The 23,390-nt window shown below is 36.3% G+C and overlaps 2 protein-coding genes and 1 non-coding gene across 3 annotated transcripts; 2 read left to right on the forward strand and 1 right to left on the reverse strand.

Moving 5' to 3' along the window:
* On the forward strand, nt 5,031-6,488 carry LOC18773905 (F-box protein At2g27310). Its single transcript, XM_007208637.2, has one exon. It carries the CDS (start codon nt 5,238-5,240, stop codon nt 6,246-6,248), a length of 1,011 nt encoding a protein of 336 aa, XP_007208699.2. The 5' UTR covers nt 5,031-5,237; the 3' UTR covers nt 6,249-6,488.
* On the forward strand, nt 19,762-22,156 carry LOC18775575 (photosystem I subunit O). The gene is made up of 4 exons (XM_007206054.2): nt 19,762-19,949; nt 20,062-20,131; nt 20,386-20,568; nt 21,879-22,156. Exons 1-4 carry the CDS (start codon nt 19,865-19,867, stop codon nt 21,967-21,969), a joined length of 429 nt encoding a protein of 142 aa, XP_007206116.1. The 5' UTR covers nt 19,762-19,864; the 3' UTR covers nt 21,970-22,156.
* Nucleotides 21,528-21,599, reverse strand: TRNAQ-CUG. Its single transcript has one exon. It is a non-coding gene; the product is annotated as a tRNA-Gln (tRNA).

Here is a 23,390-nt window from a genome sequence, read left to right on the forward strand (position 1 = left end):
CCCCCCACCCCCACCCCACAACCCCACCAAACTGGAATAAGGAACATCTTTCATCTTGACTTTTTCTTCCTCAGTTTTAGGGCATTGTTGAGTACTCAATTTAAAATGAGGATCTAGTGGTGTACTTATATAGGTTTGGTTTCCTCATTAATTCCAAATTTGTGCAGCAACTTTACAAGGTACTGTTTCTACGATAAATACACCAACTTCCTATTTCTCGTGATCTCCATCCCCAAAATCTTCCTTGCCTCATCGAGATCTTTCATTTCAAAATCTTTATGTGTCTGAACTTTCAGCTTGTTAATCTTAGTGATATCACTAGAAGCTATGAGCATATCATCTACATAAATCAATAAATAGATATATGTGCCTCCTCTCAATTTCTTGTGGTATACACAATGATCATAATGACTCTTTGTATAGCCTTGATCTTTCATAAACTTATCGAATCTCAAGTACCACTGCCTGTGTGATTGTTTCAAACCATATAGTGACCTGTTGAGCTTCCATACTAAACCCTCTTTTCCTTTTTCGTCATACCATTCAGGTTGTCTTATGTTAATTTCTTCAAACAAATTTTCATGTGGGAACGCAATTTTTACATCTAGTTGTACTAACTCAAGATCAAACTGTGCTACTAGAGCAAGCAAAATTTGAATGGAGGAGTGTTTCACCACAGGGGAAAATATTTCATTATAATTGATTCCTTCTTTCTGAGCATATCCCTTAGCCACTAACCTGGCTTTAAACCGCACCACACTCGTATCATTGACTCCCTCCTTCTTTGCATATACCCATTTGCATCTAATAACTTTTCTTCCCTTAGGCAACTCTACTAATTCCCAAGTCTTGTTCTTCTTGAGACAGAGCATCTCGTCATCCATTGCTTATCTTCTCTATTGCTCACTGCTTCGGTAAAATTTGTAGGGATATCCACTTCAATTACCGGTAATACATACCCCATACATGCAACGCAGTCTTTGAATCTGGCAGGGAGCACTATTTCTCTTTTTCCTTTTCTATTGGGAATGCAATCCTCTTGTGTTTGAACGTCATCATTCACAGCTTCTTCATCATGATTTTTTTCTTGGTCAACAAAATTTTGTTCTTCATTTAGGGCATCACTCTTGGTCCTTGATTCTTTAGATTCCTTTGTTACTAGCTCCATCTTATGGACAACATCCCGATTGTCTTGGAGTTTCATATGAGATTCATTGAAAGTCACATCCCTGCTCACAATTATTTTCTTGAGTTCTGTGTTCCACAACCTGAATCCCTTGACACCATTATTGAATCCCAAAAAAATAGTTTTCCCTGCTCTTGGGTCCAGTTTGTTCTCTTTCACATGGTAATAAGCATTGCACCCAAAAACCCTTAGTTTTTCATGGTCTTGAACTATCTTTCCTGACCATATTTCCATTGGAGTCTTACCATTTAAAGCTGCTGAAGGTAGACGATTCAAAATATGACATGCATAATTCAAAGCCTCTGCCCAAAATCTCTTATACAATTTGGCTTGTGACAGCATACATCTCACTTTTTCCAACAACGTCTGATTCAACTGTTCTGCAGTCCCGTTTTGTTGTAGGGTTTCTCTAACACTAAAGTGACGAGTAATACCCTCTTTTTTGCATATCTCAAAGAAAGGATCAGATGTATATTCCCTACCATTATCACTTCTTAGAACTTTCAGCTTCTTGCCAGTCTTTTTTTCAATCATATTTTTCCATTCCAAGAAAATATTCAAAACCTCATTTTTATGTTTCATCATATATACACATGATCTTCGTGAGTAATCATCAATGAAGGAAACAAACCATCTCTTTCCTCCTAGAAATTCATTCTTTGTAGGTCCCCAGACATCAGAGCGTACATAATACAATATTCCCTTAGTTTGATGTATTGCAGTGTCAAATTTCACCTTTGTTTGCTTGCCAAGAACGCAGTGTTCACAAAATTCTACTTTACCACTCTTGGCACCCTTTAGAACTCCTTGTTTAATCAATCTTTGTAGAGCTTTGTTTCCTACATGCCCCAACCTCATATGCCATAGAGAAGATGAGTCAATTTGATCATCATCTACCACCATAGCCACTTGTTTTTCCGTAGTCTTGCCCTCCAAAAAATAGAACAATCCTCTTCTAGGAGATTTCATCATCACTAATGCCCCTCTAACTACCTTAAGTATGTTATTCTCATAATAAAATTTGCAACCTTGTAATTCAAGGGTGCCTAAAGAAATCAAAATTTTCTTCAGGTTTGGGACATACCTCACTCCATATAGCTCTCAAATTACACCATCATGATGTTTGATCATAACACTGCCAATTCCTTGTGTTGAACACGGATTACCTCCCTAACCAAACAATTTAAGGATTCCTCCAATATTGGAGTACCTCCATAACCAACGGAAGCTTCTTATTAATTACCAAAGAAATACAAGATAACTCACAAACCCAACAACTCTCAAGTACACAAACAGATGCCTCACAAACTTATATCTACACTTCTCCTAAGTTCATCTATTTATACTAATAGATGACATAGGCTACAACCAAATCCTATTATACATAAGAAGCCAAATTCTAGACTAAAACTATATCCTAATTAAACTAGGAAATTAAGCCAATGTTAGCTTGCGTCATAGCTACCCCAAAAAACCTACAGCTTTCCTTTTCCTACATTGATACCTATTTTAATTTAGTCGTACAAATTGATTTTATGCCAATTCCAACGGAGAATAGCCAGACTAGAAAGCAATCTTATCGCATTTGGTGTGTAATGCAAGATTTACATACCAAGTTGAAGATAACACCAAGTTGAAACCATGCACACATGCATCATATATTAGTCATTAGCAGCAAATTAATACATATCGTAATCATGTGGAAAATATGTCAATAATTTTTATTTGCTCGTGACCCTTTTATGGACAAACAGTAATATTATCTCTAAACTATTCCACCTAAATTCTTTCAACTTGGCATATCTGCTTGTCACTGGTAGGAACGCAACAGAAGAGTAAGTAGCTTTCTCTTTCTGCCATCTATGTATTTAATAAACTAGGTTTTTATAAATAAATTTCAGGACTTAAAAGCGGACTGAACCATTTAACTTGTCTCTAATTTGGATTCATTACCGGCCTAAGCCGGGTTGTTTAAATTTGTGAATGACATAGACTATAAGTCAGATTGAAACGACAAATTGAAGTTTTTTTTTTTTTTTCCTTTTTCATACAAATAATATTTTATTTTATTTTAATTTAATTTAAACTATAGGGAAAGAAGGTTCAAACTCGAATACAAAGTGGGGAGAACATCCACTTTAACCAACTTAACCAAGCGTATTTCTACGAACCCTTTAAGTTTTTTGTTTTATCAGCTTTTGATATGATAAGCATATCCTTGAAAAAAGTACACAAATCTTTCTTAGTGCAACCCATCAATGTATTTTAACTATCAGAATTGTCTATATTTTATCTTAATTCTTCAAGGGCTTTCTTTGTTGGAAAAAAAAAAAAAAAAAACTTTTTCAAATTCATGGTGAGAGTTGGATTCTCATCTTCTTTTTGGCAAATAAAATAAAATAAAATAATCGCAGTTTCAAATTTGGTCACTGATCTAACAAAAAAAAAATGGACGAACATTAAAAGTTCAATAGGAGTCTCACGTCTTATGCAATTAGTAAGTTTGGAATTTAATACCAAACAAGTTTTTAGATCTTAAAATTAGTATTTAAAAATTCATATTTTTTTATAAAAAAAAATAATAAATTTTAAGTTTCTTTTTTAAAGTAGGATACCAAACATGCCCTAATCTTATGTGATTATTTTATGAAAAGAAAAAAAAAAAAAAAGTTTTTGTTGACATAGCAGCTTCACAGAAAGTCAGAAAGGCATCGATCACCGCCATCTACTTGCATGCGCCATTATAGTTAAAGCATATGCCAAAACAGTGTTAATTAATTGAGTTTGACTGTTTAATTTAGAGTCAAGTCAAGTAATGACAACCAACATAGACACATCAGCTAGCCCCGATTATCGCTTATGTCATCAAGTTTCTGATAACGGTCTAATTAATCTTTAAACAATATATATGGCCTCATCCTACTTCCTCATCAAATATATTTATTATTAATTAATTATACCATACCTAAAATCTTTCAATGATGTTTGGAAAAGGGTAGTGCTAAAATTACCATATTTTATAATTGAAAATTAAATATTTTAAGGGCCGTTTGATAACTATTTTATTTTTATAATTTTTTACAAATAAAAAACATGTTTGATAATAAATTTTTGTTTTTTATTTTTAAAATAAGGATGCTTTTTTAAAAACAACTTCAAAATATTTTCATTTCTTAGTTTTTTTTTTCTTTTTTTTCCTTTTATGATCAGCGTGGGTGGAGAATTCTAGACTTTTTTCAACATTAGCAATAGAAATATTACCAAATGAAAATTTAGTTTGTGTAATTAGTAGATTTTACTTTTCCTACCATGCTAATTTTGTTAGTGAGTTATTGACCGTAGCACAACTCATCATACACATTAGGTAGATATATTGTTTCTTTAGGCAAGAATGATATACAGTAATTAAAGAAACACATAGAGAGTAGTCTTAAACCCAAAAAATAGATAGATTAATAAAAGTACGAGCACACAACTTTCGTATGCGAAACCAAACACAAAACTAGAAAATACCCAAAGATTGAGTCTGGTATTGCTATCTTGAGTGCTTTGGTTGAGTCAATAACAGCAGCTATGTAAACAAATAAAATAATAATAAAATTACAAAAACACACAAATAATTGTCAAAGAACTCAAAAAGAATACGTGAAAAACCAAACACTCTCCCGACTCCCACCAAAAATTAATACAATAATAATCAATCAACCACTGGAAATAAACCAAAAAAAATATACAAATTATATAAATCCTAATACGTACCAAAATAAAATAAAGATATAGATATGAAACACGCTTGTGTTCCAACTCCCAAATAAAATAAATTAAATTAAATTAAATTAAATTAATATTTGCCTGCACCTTCACTGCATCAATGTTTAATTATTATTTAATTTTTTAAACTGGGGTTCAATTCAAAGGATTGAAAGCCGTTTGTTGACTCTCAAACATTTCATTTGCTCCCTCCCTCCCTATAAAACCCCACTCTTCACACCCTTGTTTGTCACCACTCAAAACCTCCACTTTCGCATCCAAAATTAAGACAAAATATACCATGGGTTTTTCTGCTACATCACCCACCGTCGATCAGGGCGACGGCGCTTCGATCTCCGCCGTCCATCCCGACATAATCATGGCCCACATCCTCACCCGCCTCGACGGCCAGACCTTGGCCTCCGCCTCCTGCGCATCCTCCCAATTACACGCCTTCTCCACAGAAGGAAAACTCTGGCGGGACATCTGCTCCGCCACGTGGCCTTCCGTCGCCGATCCACGTGTCGACGACCTCATTTCCACTTTCCCAGCCGGTCACCGCTCGTTCTTCTCCGACTCTTTCCCGCTTCTCGACAACTTTCCCTCCCGATTCGATCTCAGCCGTCCGTCTTCACCTCCCACCACGGAGCTAATCTCCGCCGTCGATATCTTTTACAAAGACCAGCTGATTTTCTCCAAGGTTCAGGAGTCCGAGACGGAATCCGGTTGGTTCCTCTGCTCGCCTTTCCGGGTTGACTTACTTGACCCGAAAGAAACAGTTCCGACACCAATCCGCCACGTCGGAGAAGACCAGGCGTCGCTGAAGCAATTGGAGGAGAACTTGAGTTTGAGCTGGATCGTGATCGACCCGACCCGGAAGCGGGCGGCGAATTTTTCGAGTCGGAGGGCGGTTACGGTGCAGCGGCACTGGTTGACCGGGGAGATACAGTTGCGGTTCGCGACGATTTTGGCTGGGGAGAAGAGAGGGGAGTTCGTGCAGTGCGGGATGGTGGTCACGTGCAATTGGAGCGAAGGCGGGGAGCTGCACGTGAGGGAGGTGAGCATGCAGGTGGAGGGCATGGAGGGGAATCATTTGAACGGGAAGGAGAGTTTGGTAATTTTGGAGAGGGCGATCGAGGGAGGGGAGAGGAGGAAGGAGGTGAAGGGGAAGGGGAGATTTGAGGAGTATTTGGAGATGAAGAGAGAGAGAAGAGAGAGAAAGGAGAGGAGAGAGAAGACTTTGGACATGATATGCATTGCCACTGGGGTTACTATTTTCTTGACCTTTTGGTCCTTCGTCTTCTTCAGATAGAGAGTTTCATCATATCAACCCATAAGCAAAAACAGTTGGGTTTGATTTACAGTTATTACAGTTTAATTCTTTAAACGAAAATACAAAATTTCATATACAAAATGGATATTGATTATATAATCATTTTTTTCATTTTTCATTTTTTTTTTTTTTAAACATATGTGATTATGTATGTAGCTATATACACCATTGGATTGGTTCAAATCAAATGAAAGATGTGCCCCTTTTTTATATTATAAATCTTGGCCTTTTTGTAGATACATTAGTGATCATATTCCAAATTCCTATATAAAAGAAATAGAAATGCAATTGACATATTTATATAAAAAATTAGAAGTATGAACATGGGGAAATACATAGTCAAATTAAAATAATTCAACAGCTAGAAAAATCTCTTTATTTACATATATGGGTCAAATCTTTTTTCTTTTTCTTTTTTCGTGCTCAATAAGGTCAAATAAATTAGGCTTAAGTGTCAAAATGGTCCCTGTGTTTTAGCACAATGGGCAATTTAATCCCTGTGTTTTTAATTTGGCCAATTCGGTCCTTGTGTTTATGATCATTAGCCAATTTAGTCCATCCAGTTAAAATAGTCGTTAAATATGAACATGATTGGTTTTTTTTTTTTTTGAAAACGTATAAAGCTTTTTTAAATTAAAAAAAGTTGAATTGATTTAAAAATATTAAAACTTCAATTAAACTAACATAACATTAGGGAAAAAAAAACTTGAAAAAATGAAGGAGGCGTAGTCCGGGGAGGGGAAGGGCTGCTTAATGAGTGGAGTAGTGGGAAGAGGGGTTGACCATTGCAGGGTGGGGGTGGGTGATGAATGAAGGCATACAACAGAAGAGGGAGAGATGGGGGTTGGAGATGGTGTGAACGATCTGGGAGCCATGACTGAGGATGGGGCAAATGGCTAGGCAAGGGTTAGGTTCTGGAAGATCTTGCTGGGAGCTGGTCAAATATAAGGGTAAATGGCTAGACAATGGTTGAACTCAAATAATTATGTTTTTAATTAATGTTTAAATAGTTTTAAATTTTTTTAAACTTAGATTTAAAAGAATGGATCACATTGATTAATAGTTGTAAACACAAGGACTTAATTAGCTAAATTAGAAACACATGGACTAAATTGACCAACGTAATAAAACACAGGGTCCATTTTAGCATTTAAGCCAATAAATTAAGGACCAATTAATGATGTGGGTGACATCCTTTAAATCTTTCGGCAAAAATTCACAATTAAAATGTGGTTTTCTTTTTTTTCTTTCTTAAAAAAAAATCAATAATGTGTGTGAGATCCTTCTAGTATATGCGATTAGTACATCATATATTTAATCATCAGTTGGATTAAATTAAATTAAATTAATTAGTTTTCTTAATTTGAAGAAGAGTGCTAATTCTTTGTCCTACTCATCTTATTTTTAAAATTTTAAAGACAAATTTATCCCTTTGAAAAATTACTTCTAAGGACTTATGCCACCTCATCAAAATTTAATCCAACGAATTGGATATTTTTCTTAATAAAAAATAAATAAACTCTAACGGAACTTAACAATTTGAACCTTATAACTCCTGCCATCATTTACCTTTTTTTTTATCTTTTCTATTTCCTATCTCCTCAACCTCTCCCCCTTTCCTATTTTTTTGTCTGCAACATCTTCCCCAAATCAGTGTTTTTTTTTTTTTTTTTTTTTGGGGTCAGTATCTCCCTCAATCAGTTAGTCTTCTTCTTATATCTGCAGCTTCTCCACCCAATTGCACAAGTTTGGTTTTTCCGTCTTCCTTCCTAAAATCCTAAACAAACTCTCCAAAACAGAAGAAAAAAAATTTGTACACTCCCTTTATATTGGCTTAATTGATCCCTACATAATAATCAAAATCGTTCAAATTCAATTCAATATAAACCTTTCTTTCTCAACCTCCTTATATGCCATCTACATTTGTCATTGCTTCCTACAGCCTCTCCCAACAAACCCTCCAACTCAACAACCACTCTCCAATTCTAGGGTCCCAACCCCGAATTTTCTCAATCCACCACCGAAACCAACCAAACTTATAGAAAGGACGAAGAGGGAAAAAATACATCTGCTATTGGGTGGAGAAACTGCAGAGAAAGAAAGAAGAAAAAAAAAAGAATAATAATGATTGCATGAGTTAATTTCTCGTTGTTAAGTTCCATTGGGTGGGGAAATTGGATAAATGGTGAAAATAACATCATTTTTTGAAAAATAAGATGCACAGTTCACATAAATTTTTTTTTTTTTTAATACATGAGGGAAGAGGTTTCTCATACACACTACCAATGTATCATGGGAATTTGAATTTAAGATCACTAATCTGCAACTGCAAGTGAAGGTTATTTTTCACTGGAGTAGACTCCGTTAACAATGATACACATAATTTGTTGACCAAGTAAGCAAAAGCCCAGTTTCTTATATATTCAGTATCTCATATGCTATAAATGAAACAAGCTTTGTGGTGTCTTAAATTTGAACAAGTGCTGAAAGTCCAATTTACATCATACATGTACCGTTATTCTTTTCACAACACTACCAACTACCGATCTTTATATACAAATATATGTATATATTTTGAAGAAGACGAAAATGAAAAAAAGAATAAGTAACATTTTATTTGCGAAATATCAAATTATATAATGCATAAGATGGGTCCGTACGCATCACGGGGGAAGGCACTTTAACAATGGATTCGTGGGGAAAGTCAAAAATGGGAAACATGCCGGTCAATACGATTCTTTGGATGCTTTCTAAACGCCCTTGTCAGTTTTACAAAGGCGGGCTTCCGGCTTTGCCTGCCGTGTTGAGTTTTACGCAAATCTTACTGTAATTAAATTATAATCTAATGATGATTAATTAATAATTTTATTTCCTTCTCTAAAATATACATTTCATTTCCCTCTCTAAACAGCTGCTACTAGGAAGATTCCTTGCACGACTTTGGCTTTGGAATAAATAGACTAGAATGTTAAGATTTGTTTTTAAATTATTTATTTTTAGATGTTGCCTATGGTTAGGAGATTAATGTGTGTGAGATCCTTCTAGTATATTCAATTAGTACATCATATTTTTAACCATCAGTTTGATTAAATTAAATTAAATTAATTGGTTTTCTTAATTTGAAGAAGTGTGCTGATTCTTTGTCCTACTCGTCTTATCTTTAAAATTTTAAAGACAAATTTATCCCTTTGGAAAATTACTTCTAAGGACTTATGCCACCTCATCAAAATTTAATCAAACCACCCTGAACCCTGAGAACACCCTCCAATTCTGGGGTCTCAACCCCGAATTTTCTCAAACCACCATCGAAACCAACCAAATTTAGAGAAAGGAAGGGGGGGGGGGGGGGGAACCTATGCAATTGGGTGGAGAAACTGCAGAGAAAGAAAGAAGAATAATAATGATTGCAGGAGTTAATTTCACGTTGTTAAGTTTCATTGGGTGGGGAAATAGGATAAGGGGTGAATATAACAGCACTCTTTGAAAAATGAGATTTACGGTTCACATAATTTTTTTTTTAATATATGAGAGAGAGGGTTTCTCATACACACTACCAATGGAAGGTGACATTCAGGATGTTGGCAAGTCCTTATTTAGTTAGGATTTTGGTTCTTTATTTTATTAGAATTTGGTTTACTTACCAATTATTATTTAGTCATATTGTAATAGAGATTTATTTCCTATTGTAATTAGATATATTTCCTATTTTATTTAGGGTTAGCACATCTTTGCATTTGTATAAATACCTCCATATTGTAGAAGAATAAAAATATGAGCATAGGTGAGCATATCTAAATATTTACCCTACTTTGTTTGACATGGTATCAAAGCCAGGTTGCTAATCCTTGAGATCCTTTGACAAATTGAGAGTTGTTGGCGTTCCTCATTCCTAACCCATCATAGGTCTTCACCTTGCTGTAAATCCCCGTTTCTCCTTTCCTTAATAATCAACATATATTTCTTCTGCCTTAGCCATAACCACACCTTTCTGCAATTTTACCCTTGTCTCTGTCCTTGCCGTGTTTATGTTGAGTCATTACCTTTCTTTTTCTCTACCTATGCATGCTACTGCCTTTTTTCTCTTACTTTTCATCTCTCTATGAGCTTACTTTCTGTTAAAATCATATTGAGCCCTCAGTCTCTCTATGAGCTTACTCACCGAGCCTTCTCCTAGTTGGCCTTTGTCTCTCTGTTTATTTGGGTGTTACTTTCTCCAAATCTCAACTCTCATACATCGTCGGATTTGAGGGGGAGTGACATTACTGCTCATCTATTCCATTGCAATTCACCTACCTATCTATCATGGCTGATTGTCTATGCATGTTTCTCAAGTATCATTGATCATATGGCTCTATCAACCCCTTTTCTTCAGGGGGAGAGGGAGAGTAAAGAGAAGTTGTCTCTATTGTTGCTGCTGCTACAGTTGTTTGCCATGCCTTGTCTTGCTGGTACCAGTGCCTTATATTGCTCTTGCTGGTGCCAGTGCCTTGTATTGCTATTTCTGTTGTTTGGTACCAGTATTGTTGCTCATGCCTGTTATGGTGCTAGTATTGTTGCTCATGCCTTTGCTGGTGTGTTTCTGTTGTGGTTGATGTTGCCACCGTTGATGTTGCATTTGCTTGCTTTGCTTTCCGTTGATGTGGTCATTGTCGTTGTTGTTGTTATGGCCTTGCCCTTTACCTTTGCTTCTACCTTACCTACTACCGTGCTCACAGGGTTTCTGTGTTCTGCCTAATCTACTGTCGTGTTTACAGAGTTTCTGTGTTCTGCCTTACCTATTGTCGTGCTCATAGGGTTTCTGTGTTCTGCCTTATCTACTGTCGTGCTCACAGGATTTCTGTGTTCTGTCTTACCTATTGTTGTGCTCACAGAGTTTCTGTGCTCTGCCTTATCTACTGTCGTGCTCACAGGGTTTCTGTGTTCTGCCTTACCTATTGTCGTGCTCACAGGGTTTCTGTGTTCTGCTATGTGGTCTATTTTGTAGGGTTTGCTCTTGTGTTTCCGCTGTGAACTTTGCTTTAGTTTGTCGCTTGTTTCACTCATGGTTGACTAAAAGATCTTCTCTATAATTAGTGCGTCTCAAGAATGGTGTTCTGTGACTCGCTTGTCAAGTTTGGCCTGCGAAATATCTTTCCCAACTTGAGGGGGAGTGTTGGCGAGTCCTTACTTAGTTAGGATTTTGATTCCTTATTTTATTAGAATTTTGGTTACTTACCAATTATTATTTAGTCCTATTGTAATAGAGATTTACTTCCTATTGCAATTTAGATATATTTTCTATTTTATTTAGGGTTAACACATCTTTGTACTTATATAAATACTTCTATATTGGAGAAGAATAAATATATGAGCATAGGTGAGCATATCTAAATATTTACCCTACTTTGTTTGACAGAGGAGAAATTGGATTACAGTCTTGCTACCTACCCACTATTAGGTACAACATTATCCTGAGGTAAGGTTACCCACAATGGAATCAACTTGAACCGTGCCGCAAGATCATTCAGGATCGATGAGGGAAGACGTTCATCGGTTCTCGTGGTATGCTAGTAACCAGAAAATTACAGTGGGTTCGATACGGTTGTTAGAATGGAGACGTAAAGAGTGTTGATGTGTAACCCTTGAGCTGAAAACCTTGGAGCCAAAAGTCACATAGTTTGTCCTAATTTCATTTTATATATTTTAATTTCTGTTTGTAATGTGAGCCATTAGATCATAGTCCAAGTGGACTCTCTTTCTAGTCTAAGACTTGAGTGCCAGCTAGTGACAAATGTAAGCATCTCATAGGATGATAGAAGCAATGGCTAGGATTCAATTTTGATGTAAATCCGTTAGAGAAGCATCTCACTTCTCTCTCTGTGCTAGCGATATATTGTCTAGTGGAGTGAAATGAACAGTTATCTCCATTTTTCTATATTAGAGCAACGTTCTTTTCTTCATACTCTCTCTGTGATCTTTTCCTTCCTCCCAAACATCCAAAATATTCAAAACTAATTACTGAAACTATGAATTCTAATAAAGAGCGCAATAATTTGAAGCAGAAGATTGAACAATTAAGATATGATCTCCAGAAGGCTTACACCACTACCTCCTATAATAGTACGTGGATCTGACAACTAGAGCGTTTTTTAAAAATAGTTGTGAAGGAGGAAAAGGTGTATTTGCGGTTAAATTCTAGAGTTCAGTGGCTTATGGAAGGGGCTAAAAATACAAAGTTGGTACATCGCACGAGCATTGAGAAAATGAGAGGCTTGGAAGATAACGATCGGAATTGGCATGAACATGAAGGGGACATGACGAACATTGATATGGAGTATTTTCAAGAACTCTTTACTAGCAGCCAACCTACTAATATGGAACAAATCACTACGAGGCATTGAGTGGAATAACCCAAACCTAAATTAATATTTAATTAGTAATTTATTAAGAGGAAAAGCCAATTTTGCCCTTGGAATAATTTATTAAAGAAAGGTTGACTTTTTGACCGAGAAGGAATTTGACAATTCCACACACATCGTTGCGTAGAGCACGACGAAATGAGTTCGTAGACACGAAGTGAGCTCGAATCGGAGCTTTAACGAAGAAAATACGATTAAAGTACTACGAGGGGCAAAACGGTAATTTGAAAAAAAAAAATCAGATTTTACAAAACCTCATTCTCTTTCTTCTCCCTCAGTCTCTCTCAGTCTCTCTCTCTCTCTCTCTCTCTCTCTCTCTCTCTCTCTCTCTCCTGGCTGGGCGCGCAGAACCCCTCATCCCGTTTTTGTTTTTCACAGCCAAGCGGCTCTTGGAGCCGTCTCCGTCGCCGCCGCCGTGGTCCACCATCGGAGCTGGGTCCGGTCTTGAAATGACTGGTGAGGCCTCGCCATCCTAACCCAACCAATCTCCGCCGCCAACAGCCTGTGCAGCCACCGGATTTTAGGAAAATACGGCCAGATTTCGAGCCGTTTTCCTTCGATCGTTTCGGATGACTCCGGCCACCATTCCAGGCAATTAAGGTATGGATTTTCAACTATTTTTCATGCTCTAGCTGATGGTCGGGTAGGATTACACCGATTTTTAGCCTAAGTCATTCGATTTGCGAATGGAAATTCGGCCGATTTTGAGATCTCGATTCCGGCCACTTCCGGTCAGTTTTTGGGGTAGGTCCAAGAGCAAAAGTGGCTCCAAATAGGGTGTTATAGCTAGGGTAGGATTTTGGAGCCGTGGTTTTGAGATTTTCCGACGATACGTATTTGCTTTGGGCACCCAGAGCTGGCAGCGTGTGGGCGAGGGTATTGAAGTTGCACTATATCTCGATAAGATCCTTAGGTTGTCACGAACGCATAGGAATTCGCGGATCTCAATTTGGATATCGTTTGAGCCTCGAACGGATTATTGCATATTGTGGGATTTCCGGGTTCAATATGGTAGAGCCATTGGATCGTAAACTTTTTCAGATATGTTACTCTAGACAATATCATAATCGTTTAGGATTTGACGGATCGTGAATCGGAGTCCCGGATACTCCGAAATCGCGAACCCTAGGGCTAGGGTTTAGAAATCGTGCGATTGTACGATCGTGATCAATCCGACCGTCCAATCGAGACCAACCCTTGGGACATGTGTCCTAAGTATATTGGAACTTCTAGAGGCTTCCGGATCATAATTGCGAGGTCATGGACCCGTGGGGTCCCGGGTTGACTTTTTGGGACTTTAGCGCTTTTTGAGTCCCAGGATACTGCTAAACTATTCCAAGTTGAAGGAAAGCTTTTATGGTCATAGGAACAACTTTAATCTGACCCACGTACTTCTAGGAGCCGGGGTCAGGATTTTTAAATTAGTACTATTTTGAGTATTGTATTAATAGAATATTATGATCATTGAATCAGGCATCCGGGCACCAGTTGACTCGCAGGAGGGACCTTCAAGAGGTCCAGCGAGCACAGACTATCTGTGAGTGGACTCTTTGTTTTTATAAATGAATTTAAGCAGTTCAGTTTCAGTTACAGTATTTGATCTTGAATAAATTTTATTCAACGATTAGTGTTATAAGCTGTTCTATGCTTTTGAATATTTTATTTTGCATGCTGCCGAGTTGAATACCCTTTAAAGGATATAGGAAAAGAAATTCTAGTTAATTATCAAGTAAATGGCAGCAGAATTTTAGAGGTCACAGAAATTCAGTTATTCAACAGATTTTCTTCAGAAACTTTATATTTTCCTAAACCACCTTGTACCCAAATATACAAATGTTGCCTTCAGTAAATAAGTTGCCTTCAGATTAAATGTTGCCTTCGGATTGTATTGGTTGCTTTCGGTTTAGTCAGCATGCTTGACAGTTGCCCCACGAGCTCTTTGGTACTCGAACTCGTGTGGAGTAAGTAATACGGATCAGGTGGACTACGGTCCCCTAAATCATGCGAGTTGTGGCTCGGACTGACCTTGTGTCACTGAGACCTGCGAGTACGTATCACCCATGGTGATGCAAGGAATTGACGGATATTAGGAATTGACGGAAATAAGATGTACACCTAGGTGGTAGTTTTAAACTGTTTTCAATGCCTTAAGAAATTAATGTTGACCATGAGTATGATTGGCTTATGTACATGTATAATTATACGAGTGCATTGATTTCAGTAATAAAGAGAATAATTTAGTTTGTATATCTGTTTTTACAGTGGGGTTAGTATGTTCATATGCTATTTTCTAAACTTTGTTTTTGGGTCCACTCACTCTTTTAATGTTTTGCGCCCCCAGGCAGTAGGCGTGCACAGGGATACACCACCAGGCCGTTTTCCACCTTTCGCGCTTTCCTTTTTGATGTACGACTTTTGTTTTGTAAAAGGATTGACTCCTTTGTAAATTCTTAGTAGTCGCTATGATATTTTGCCCTATACTTAGAATTCAACTGTTGTAATGTATATATACGTATGCTGGCAGTTGGTTGTATATATATATACTTGTTTGGCAGGTGTAAATGTTTTAGTATTGATCCAGTTACAAAGGAGACTCTGCCAATTTTTCGGTAGAAGTCAACCTTATTATTTTATCGTGCTCTGTATAGAAGGGCAATTAGGTTATTCGTGCCCGACATCCGCCAGGTGTTTGACACGCACAGGGTCCGACTCGGATTTCAAAGTGGAATTTAGGTCGGGTCCTGTCATTGAGCCCAGGGTTTCCGTGCAAGATAACAAAGCTTTGACACGGATGGTCATAGAAGAGGAAGTATGGCGCTCTGTGTCACAAATACATGGTACAAAGTCACCGGGCCTGATGGTTTTACATGCAATTTTTTATCAAAAAACTTGGGGCGTGATTAAGGAGGATGTGGTCAATATGATACGAGGATTCCTTCACTCTGGCAAACTGTTTTGTAAACTAAATCATACCTATATTGTCCTAATACCGAATACGACACCCATGTAAAATGACTCAATGTAGACTGTTTACACTATAATCAACCGAGCATATCCAGCATCAAAACGGCTAGCATCAAGGCAGACACGTCTTCTTCCCTGCCGAAGGGAGACACTCTTCCGAAGCGGCAGCCATCTGCTGAAGCTCCCGACTGCCGAACCTAATCTCCGAAGACACGTGTCACCACCACAACCATTTGCACAAAGTCCCACATCGAAACTTTGTGCAAAATTCCCGTTTTCACTTCCCTATAAATAGAGAACAGTACCCGGATAAAAAAGGTAACTATTTTCTCACATTTACTATTACTCTGCCAAAATTACCACTTATAGCTGACTTAAGCATCAGAAAGCCTTCGGCAGACACCACACCGTACCCGAAGCTTGACGACTGCTTCTTCCTCTTTGTCTTCTGCAGGTTCTTCTCTTACCGTAGGTTCTCACATTCTTCCCTGCTGAAGACTCTACACTCTTCTCTAAGTTGACCCTCTCAAAAAAAACATTAACATAGACCAATTTCCCTGTGCAATGTGCTATATAAGATTATTTCGAAGGTGCTTACAAATCGGATAGAAACTGTATTCCAAAAAGTAGTGAGTTTGAAGCAATCCGCGTTTGTTGAGGAACGGTATATTACAGACAATATACTGGTGGTCCATGAAATTCTCCACTCTCTGAAGAGGGCAAGGGGACGGGTTCGAGTAATATGGCAATTAAAACAGATATGGCATAGGTGTATGACCGTGTGGAATGGGGATTTCTACAAGCAATGATGACGTGCATGGGCTTTGATGCACGTTTCTGTGCATGGATATGGGAGTGCATATCATCTGTGTTGTACAGTGTCATGTTGAACGGGGAGCCTACTGGATTGATCCGAACGTGGGGGATTCGTCAAGGAGACTCGTTATCTTCTTCTCTATTCCTTTTATGCGCGGAGGGCCTCACTACTATGATTCGACGCAAGGAAGAACTGAGAGCACTTCATGGTTATCAAGTGCACCCCGGAGGAATGAGCATATCTCATTTACTATTTGCAGATGATTCTATGTAATTGCCTTTCCAATTTGTGAAAGCCAACGTCTGAATGGTAATTGCCAAACCATCTTTATTATTTAATTTTCTCCTTTTCAATGATTTAAGTACCTAAGTGTAAAAACAATAGAATTTAGTGCTTTTAATCATTCTAATCACACAAAACCTAGATAAATATTATTAAAAATAGTGAAATTTTCTTAAATATCACATGAACTTTGAGGCATGTGCGCTATTACCACCTAAACTTTTAACTTTTATTTTTAACCACCTAAACTTTGTAGAGTATTGTAATCCACCACCTACGTCTAACTACGTTAAAATTTCCGTTAAATGTAAGAGCATTTTCCTCTGTCAATATAATTAAAAATAATTTTAAAACAACATAATTTTAAAAAAATAATAATAATAAAGTTAACCTAACTATCACGAATGTAAGGGCATGAAATGGCAAAGTAGGGTGTATGCATAATAGAACTGCGCACACATTAGCATCAATGGCCAATTCGAGGGTGAAATGGAATTGATGATGTGTCAACCCACTCCCTCACTGGTCCAAGTTCTTTTGATGGATGTCCTTCCTGCCCCCTAGTATTTTCTTTTGAAATATTTAGTTATATACTCATTCTTAGCACTAATACTATAGATAAGTTCTACATCATTTAATTTCTATAAACAAGCCCAAAAAGTAGCAGTTGGCCCTATTGAATTTAATTTTGATTATTAAATTACTTTGATGCCCTATTGAGTGTTTTGTGCTTTTTTATAAGGTTTTGTGGTTGGGTTTGTTTTAAGAAATCAATGGCAATTTTATAATTTAAAACAAATTAAAAGCCTTTTTGTTATATTGTAAATAGGTTTTGGGTGTGTTTCTAAAGTCCATTTCATATAGGTTTTTTTTATTTAATAATTAAAGCTCCTATATTGGGTATAATAGTGAATCTCCCTTCTTCTTTTTTGTGTTGTGCCCTTGAGCATCTTCATAGGTTGGGGAGAGTTTTTTTTTCATTGCTAGTCTAGTCGAGGTGTTGATGCTTAAGGTGTTTTGATGTGTGTCTAATGCTTTTATGGTTATCTGCTACGTACTTTGTTTTAGGGGTGGACACGGTTCGGTTTGGAACGATTTTTACCTCAAATTAAAACCGATTCGGTACTATTCATCTGGTTCGATTCGGTTTTAATAAAAAAAATTTTAAAAACTGTCCAGTTCGGTTTGAACCGGTTCCGGTTCGATTTTGAACTGGATTATAAAATTTATTTTTTAAATTATTTTTAATACAATTCTCAACTGAAATATTATTTTTTTACTTGAAAATTAACAAATTATTCAATTTTATATATAAAAAAATTAATATTAAAGTTAGAAAAGAGAGATATTTTGACACTGAACTTGGATAAGTATTAAGTTTTTTTTAGTGAAATTAAAAATATAGCATTTAATATAAATATATATTGAAATTATATTCTTTTTAATTTGACCGGTTTGGTTCGGCCCGCTTCGATTTTTGAAGACATGAAACCGGATTCGGAACCGGTCCAAACCAATCCGGTTCTATTTTTGACCGGTTGTTGACTTTTTGATCGACTCGATTTTTTTCCGGTTTGGTTCGGTGGGATTCGGCTCAAATTTCCAGTTCGCCGGTTGGAGTGCCCACCCCTACTTTGTTTGGTTTGTTTTAGCCTTTTGAATGAAATTGATGGTGTATGCACATATTTAAAAATAAGAAAACAAATAATTACATGTTGTTTCACAATTAATAATTAAAAATTTGCCAATTAACAATACTTACTAATTCCCTAAAGAATCTAACGAGCCTGCAACTTCTCTTTTTTTTTTTTAGGGAGATTCGCTATTATACCCAATATAGGAACCGAAATTATAAAAAATAATAAATAAATAAATAACTCATATGAAATGGACTTTAAAAACCTACCCAAAGTCTATTTACAACATAACAAAAAGGCTTTTAACTTCTTTTAAATTACAAAACTCTCATTGATTTTTTAAAACAAATCCAACCCCAAAACCTCATTAAAAAAAAAAAACTCAAAACACTCAATAGGGCATCAAAATAATTTAATAATCAAAATTAAATTCAATGGGGACAGCTGTCATTTTTTTGGGTTTTTTTAGTTTGTTTATAGAAATTAAATAGTGTAAGGTTTATCATTAGTGCTAAAAATGAGTATATGACTAAATATCTTTTTTTAAAATTCTTTTCACGACTCCACGAGAATCATCTCCTTTTTTGTGCAAAAGAATGCCACCAAGCACTTTCGGCCTTCCGATATCACTGAAGAGGAGGCAGGGGAAACCATCTCTATGTAAACAGCACCTCATAGTCTCTTTTCATCCCATATCAGAATCAGTATATGAAAAAGAAAATATTAATGATCAAAGGTGTAGAATAAGTTATTGGGCATAATTAGAAGACATTGAAAAGAAAAATGAGAAGAAGAAAAAAAAAAAAAAAAAAAAAAAAAAGAGAAACCATGAAGAAGAAGAGAGAAGCTACAGAAAGTTATTAGGGTTTTAGTTTTTATTTTTAACTTTTTTATTTTATGTTTTAAGCAAATTATTATTTTTTAATAACAAAATTGTGACGTGTGAACTCTCAACAACCTTTGATGAAATTTAAATGAGGTAGCATATAAAGAGCAAAAATCAAGCAGACTATAATAGAGAAAATCGAAGCAAAGAATCCGAATCCAATAATTATTTAGTTGTCGCTTCCAATCTTCACTTTATTGAAAGAGGCAATCTGTTTTGGTAAAACAAATATAGAAAAAGTACCAGGTGAACTGATCAAATGCATGGGTGTATTTAGCTGTGAAAAGGCCCAGTTAAATTCTTGTGATGGATCGAACTTTGTAAAGCTCAACTTTAAGCTCCGGCATCACAATTCACCATGCTGAGCCCACAACTTCAGCAAAATGTAACAGCTTGTTGCAAAGATGAGCGAGGCCCCACTTTATCCTGGGAAGTGCCAGGTGGCAGAAGGCCATTGAAGAACAGGCCATCCATGCAAATCCACTCTATCTTCTCCAGAAAATCTCTATCAAAAGCTGACAAAACCCTACCCCTTTCAAGTTAATCTCAACCACCATCACCACGGCACCAATAACATTTCTGACTCTCTCACTCCAAAAAAAAGAAGAAGAATGGCAGCGAACATGGCGACTGCATCAACCGTGATAGGCTTGAGCAGTTCCTCACTCTCACCAAAGAGGACATGCCTCTCTTCAGGTTCAATTCAAATATGCTCACTCACTCTAAACTTGCGCCTGCTTTCTCTAAAATGCGCCTTAGTGCACCATATACTAATGTTGCAAAGAACCTTTTTTTAAACTAATTACAGGCTTTGTGAAGCCTATTGCTGTTGGTAACCCTCTGAGGCAAGCCAGGGCCTCTGGAGGGAGGTTCACATGGTAATTTACTTATCAATCCTTCTTTTTTTTAAAGAAAATCATGACCATTTGTTTGTACATATTTGTAAATACATATAGGTGCTAATTAGTGTGCATTGATAACATTACACCGACATGTCACATTCTCTAATGATCACACCGAAAAATTACTCGTTATTGTTGTTTATGTGGTTTGATCTTAAATTAAGCAAACAATTAAGGGTGACATGCAATCAATGATGTTTGATATTTGTTGTTGTGTTGGGGATAAATAGCAACTTCCAGAGAGATTGGCTGCGGAGGGATCTGAATGTGATTGGATTTGGGTTGATCGGATGGTTGGCGCCATCGAGCATACCGGCAATCGACGGCAAGAGTTTGACAGGGCTCTTCTTTGAGAGCATTGGAACTGAGCTTGCTCACTTCCCCTCACCTCCTGCTCTCACCTCTCAGTTTTGGTCAGTAGCCTTGTTCTTCTTTTTTTGGTTCCTTCTTAGTAATCTTTTATTTGCAAAACATGACTTGCCTTATTCTAATCTTGGGTCTCTTTTTTATATTATGGTCAGGGCGTTACCATTTACTAATCAAATGTTAAATTTTCATTCTTTTCCATTTTTGTTCAAAAATAAGAGCGCATTAAAACAAGGCCCAAAGACAAACAGAAACGAACACACAGGCAAATTCCAAATAAAAAATAACAACCCAAAATAAGGGGAAACAATGCTAAGCCCAATAAACCACCCAACCACATATATACAGCAAAACAATCCTCAAAATAACCCCAAATGACCATCAAATCCCAACTCAAAAGGTTTAAGTTATCATAATTCTTCCCCTAGTTAATGGGTCTAATTTAGTGAAAAAGAGTCTTGAATCGCAAATTAGTGATCTCAAGTTCGAACCCTGATGACACCTTAATGGTCTCTGTGTGTGTGAGAAACCCTCTTCTCCCTTATAATTTAGACTATCGCTTGTATTAAAAAACAAAATTCTTCCACTAGCTCTTTCATATTTACTCCAAGAATAGAAGTCACAAATTTTGTTGTGGGGTTGAATTCGGGTAGGCTTGTTTAGTAATCGTATTAAAGCACCTCAATGCCACATAACTTGTTTATTAAATTTAAGGTTGATTTTGGATTGTGCAAGTAAAAATGTCTTAGCATAACAAGATTAGTTAATTGAGTCGATTTTAGGTCATGTCCTAAGAAAAGTCTAAAACCTAAAAAAGACTTCAAAAATTAGGAGAACACACAAAGGAAAATTCTCTCATAAATCCTTGGGATAATGCATTAGGGCCCAAGGGCAAAACAATTAATAAAAAGAGACCAAACCTGGTGCAGTGCAGGCTTTGCGTTTGAGACGTCCAACTCCCATAGTAGCGTGTACGCTAAAAATTGCAGAAATAGAAAAAAAAATGAGGTCCCACCGAGACTTGAACTCGGGTTACTGGATTCAGAGTCCAATGTCCTGACCACTAGACCATGGGACCTCTTGTTGTTAATGTAGGGTTACTGTTCTTATTTATACGTGTATGAGGTTTGAAAAAATCTATTTGAAGAAAAACATAATTAATTAGAATTTTGTTAAATAGAAATGATATTGAGGGCATGAGAATATGAGCACAAGACCTCGGTTGCATGGATGTGTTCTTAATCATTTGTGATATTTGATTAATACCACTGCCTATTTTTAAATTATATATATATATATATATATATATATCCATTCGGGTAAACGTGACTTAAATTATTATACGTTTTTTGAGTAGGTTGTGGCTGGTAACATGGCACTTGGGGCTTTTCATCACCCTTACTTTTGGGCAGATTGGATTCAAGGGGAGGACTGAAGATTACTTTTGAATTTGATCCGTTTTAGGTTATGTAAAATCTATGCTTAATGTTCAATTATCTCAATACTTCCTTTCCTTTCATCTCCAAGTGTAACTGCAAACTTCATTATCTTGAATTAATATTGTGTACTCCCGATGTAAATAAATATTCTAGTCAGGCTATACTGACAAAAGGTCTATTTATGTTTTCTTCTTAAGTTAACCTCGCTTAATGGAAAATGGATGGTCAATAACCAAAAGTACATGAGCATTAAGAAGTTGGATCAACTTAATTCTTCCAACGAGGTCTTGAAGGGGACAGATTACGCATTCAGTCGTATAAGGCATTGTAGGCTCAGCTAATTTAGAATAAAGAAATTTCACGCAATCATTTGTTAAACTATATATAAAAGTATCAACTAACTCTTTATTAGTGGTATTTCTCATTCCAATCTGGAAAAATGCTCTATGTTCCACTCCACCGTCCCTTTATAATAAAAAATAAAAAAACAATAAACAAAACTTTTTTTTGGTTCAAGTTAAGCTTTTCCAGAGTGATGAAAGCATTTTATCCAACACCTCTTGAATGGTGTTAATAAGGAAACACAAGGACAAATAAGGGTAAGGTTAAAGAACCTTTGAACATGTGCAATTTGTAATTTCTTTTAGTTGGTAGAATTAAGAGATTTATATATATATATATATATATATATCAGTCCCCTTCTATTGAGGGATCTCTCAAATAAAAGACGCCCTTTAGGGTACCCTACAATTTTTTTCCCAATTATCCAAACCATTTATTTTTTAGGTCTTCATTTATAGATCATCCTTACAAAAAATTAGACAAATCGGAAACCGTTTCGACATCCAATTGTGTCTTACAAAATCAATGAACACGGTGCTTCAAGAAAATGCTAAAATTTCAATAACTTAATTGAGTGGTCAAATGATATCGGATTCAAGTGATTTTTTGTAGAGATGATCTTTGAATGAGTATCTACAAAATAGATGGTTTGGATTAGTGAAATACAATTCGGAGTGGAGCCTACAAGGGGTGTCCTTCAAATAAGCTTATATATATATATATATATATATACACCACTTCTATCATCAATATTATAAAGATACCCTAATTAATCTAATGTGGAGAAACAAACCCAAAATCAACCACATGTCATGCATTTATTAATATTTTATACATGAAATTTTCTTTTTGTCCTTGTGTCATGAAATTTTCTTTTTGTCCTTGTGTCATGAAATTTTGAGAAAGAAATCCATATCTTGCCATCCGGATTAAATTTAGAGAAAAAAAGCACACCAGTTGGATTAGAGTTAGAGGAAAAAGCCCATCAGCTGGCTTAATTGGGTTTTTTTTATTTGTTATTTTATTGTTGGGGTTTTTATTGTAAAACATGGCCTAGACTTCATTGTGGGTTTTTCTTTTCGAAAGGT

This window comes from Prunus persica, chromosome G6 (genome assembly GCF_000346465.2).
Source record: "Prunus persica cultivar Lovell chromosome G6, Prunus_persica_NCBIv2, whole genome shotgun sequence".
Classification (NCBI taxonomy): Eukaryota; Viridiplantae; Streptophyta; class Magnoliopsida; order Rosales; family Rosaceae; genus Prunus; species Prunus persica.

Excerpts from the sequence above, each read along its gene's own strand:
- LOC18773905 (XM_007208637.2), top strand. The coding sequence starts at position 5,238 with ATGGGTTTTTCTGCTACATCACCCACCGTCGATCAGGGCGACGGCGCT.
- LOC18775575 (XM_007206054.2), top strand. The coding sequence starts at position 19,865 with ATGGCAGCGAACATGGCGACTGCATCAACCGTGATAGGCTTGAGCAGT. Across the intron at positions 19,950-20,061 it reads GAGGACATGCCTCTCTTCAG|GCTTTGTGAAGCCTATTGCT; the intron begins GTTCAATTCAAA and ends AACTAATTACAG. Across the intron at positions 20,569-21,878 it reads GCTCTCACCTCTCAGTTTTG|GTTGTGGCTGGTAACATGGC; the intron begins GTCAGTAGCCTT and ends TTTTTTGAGTAG.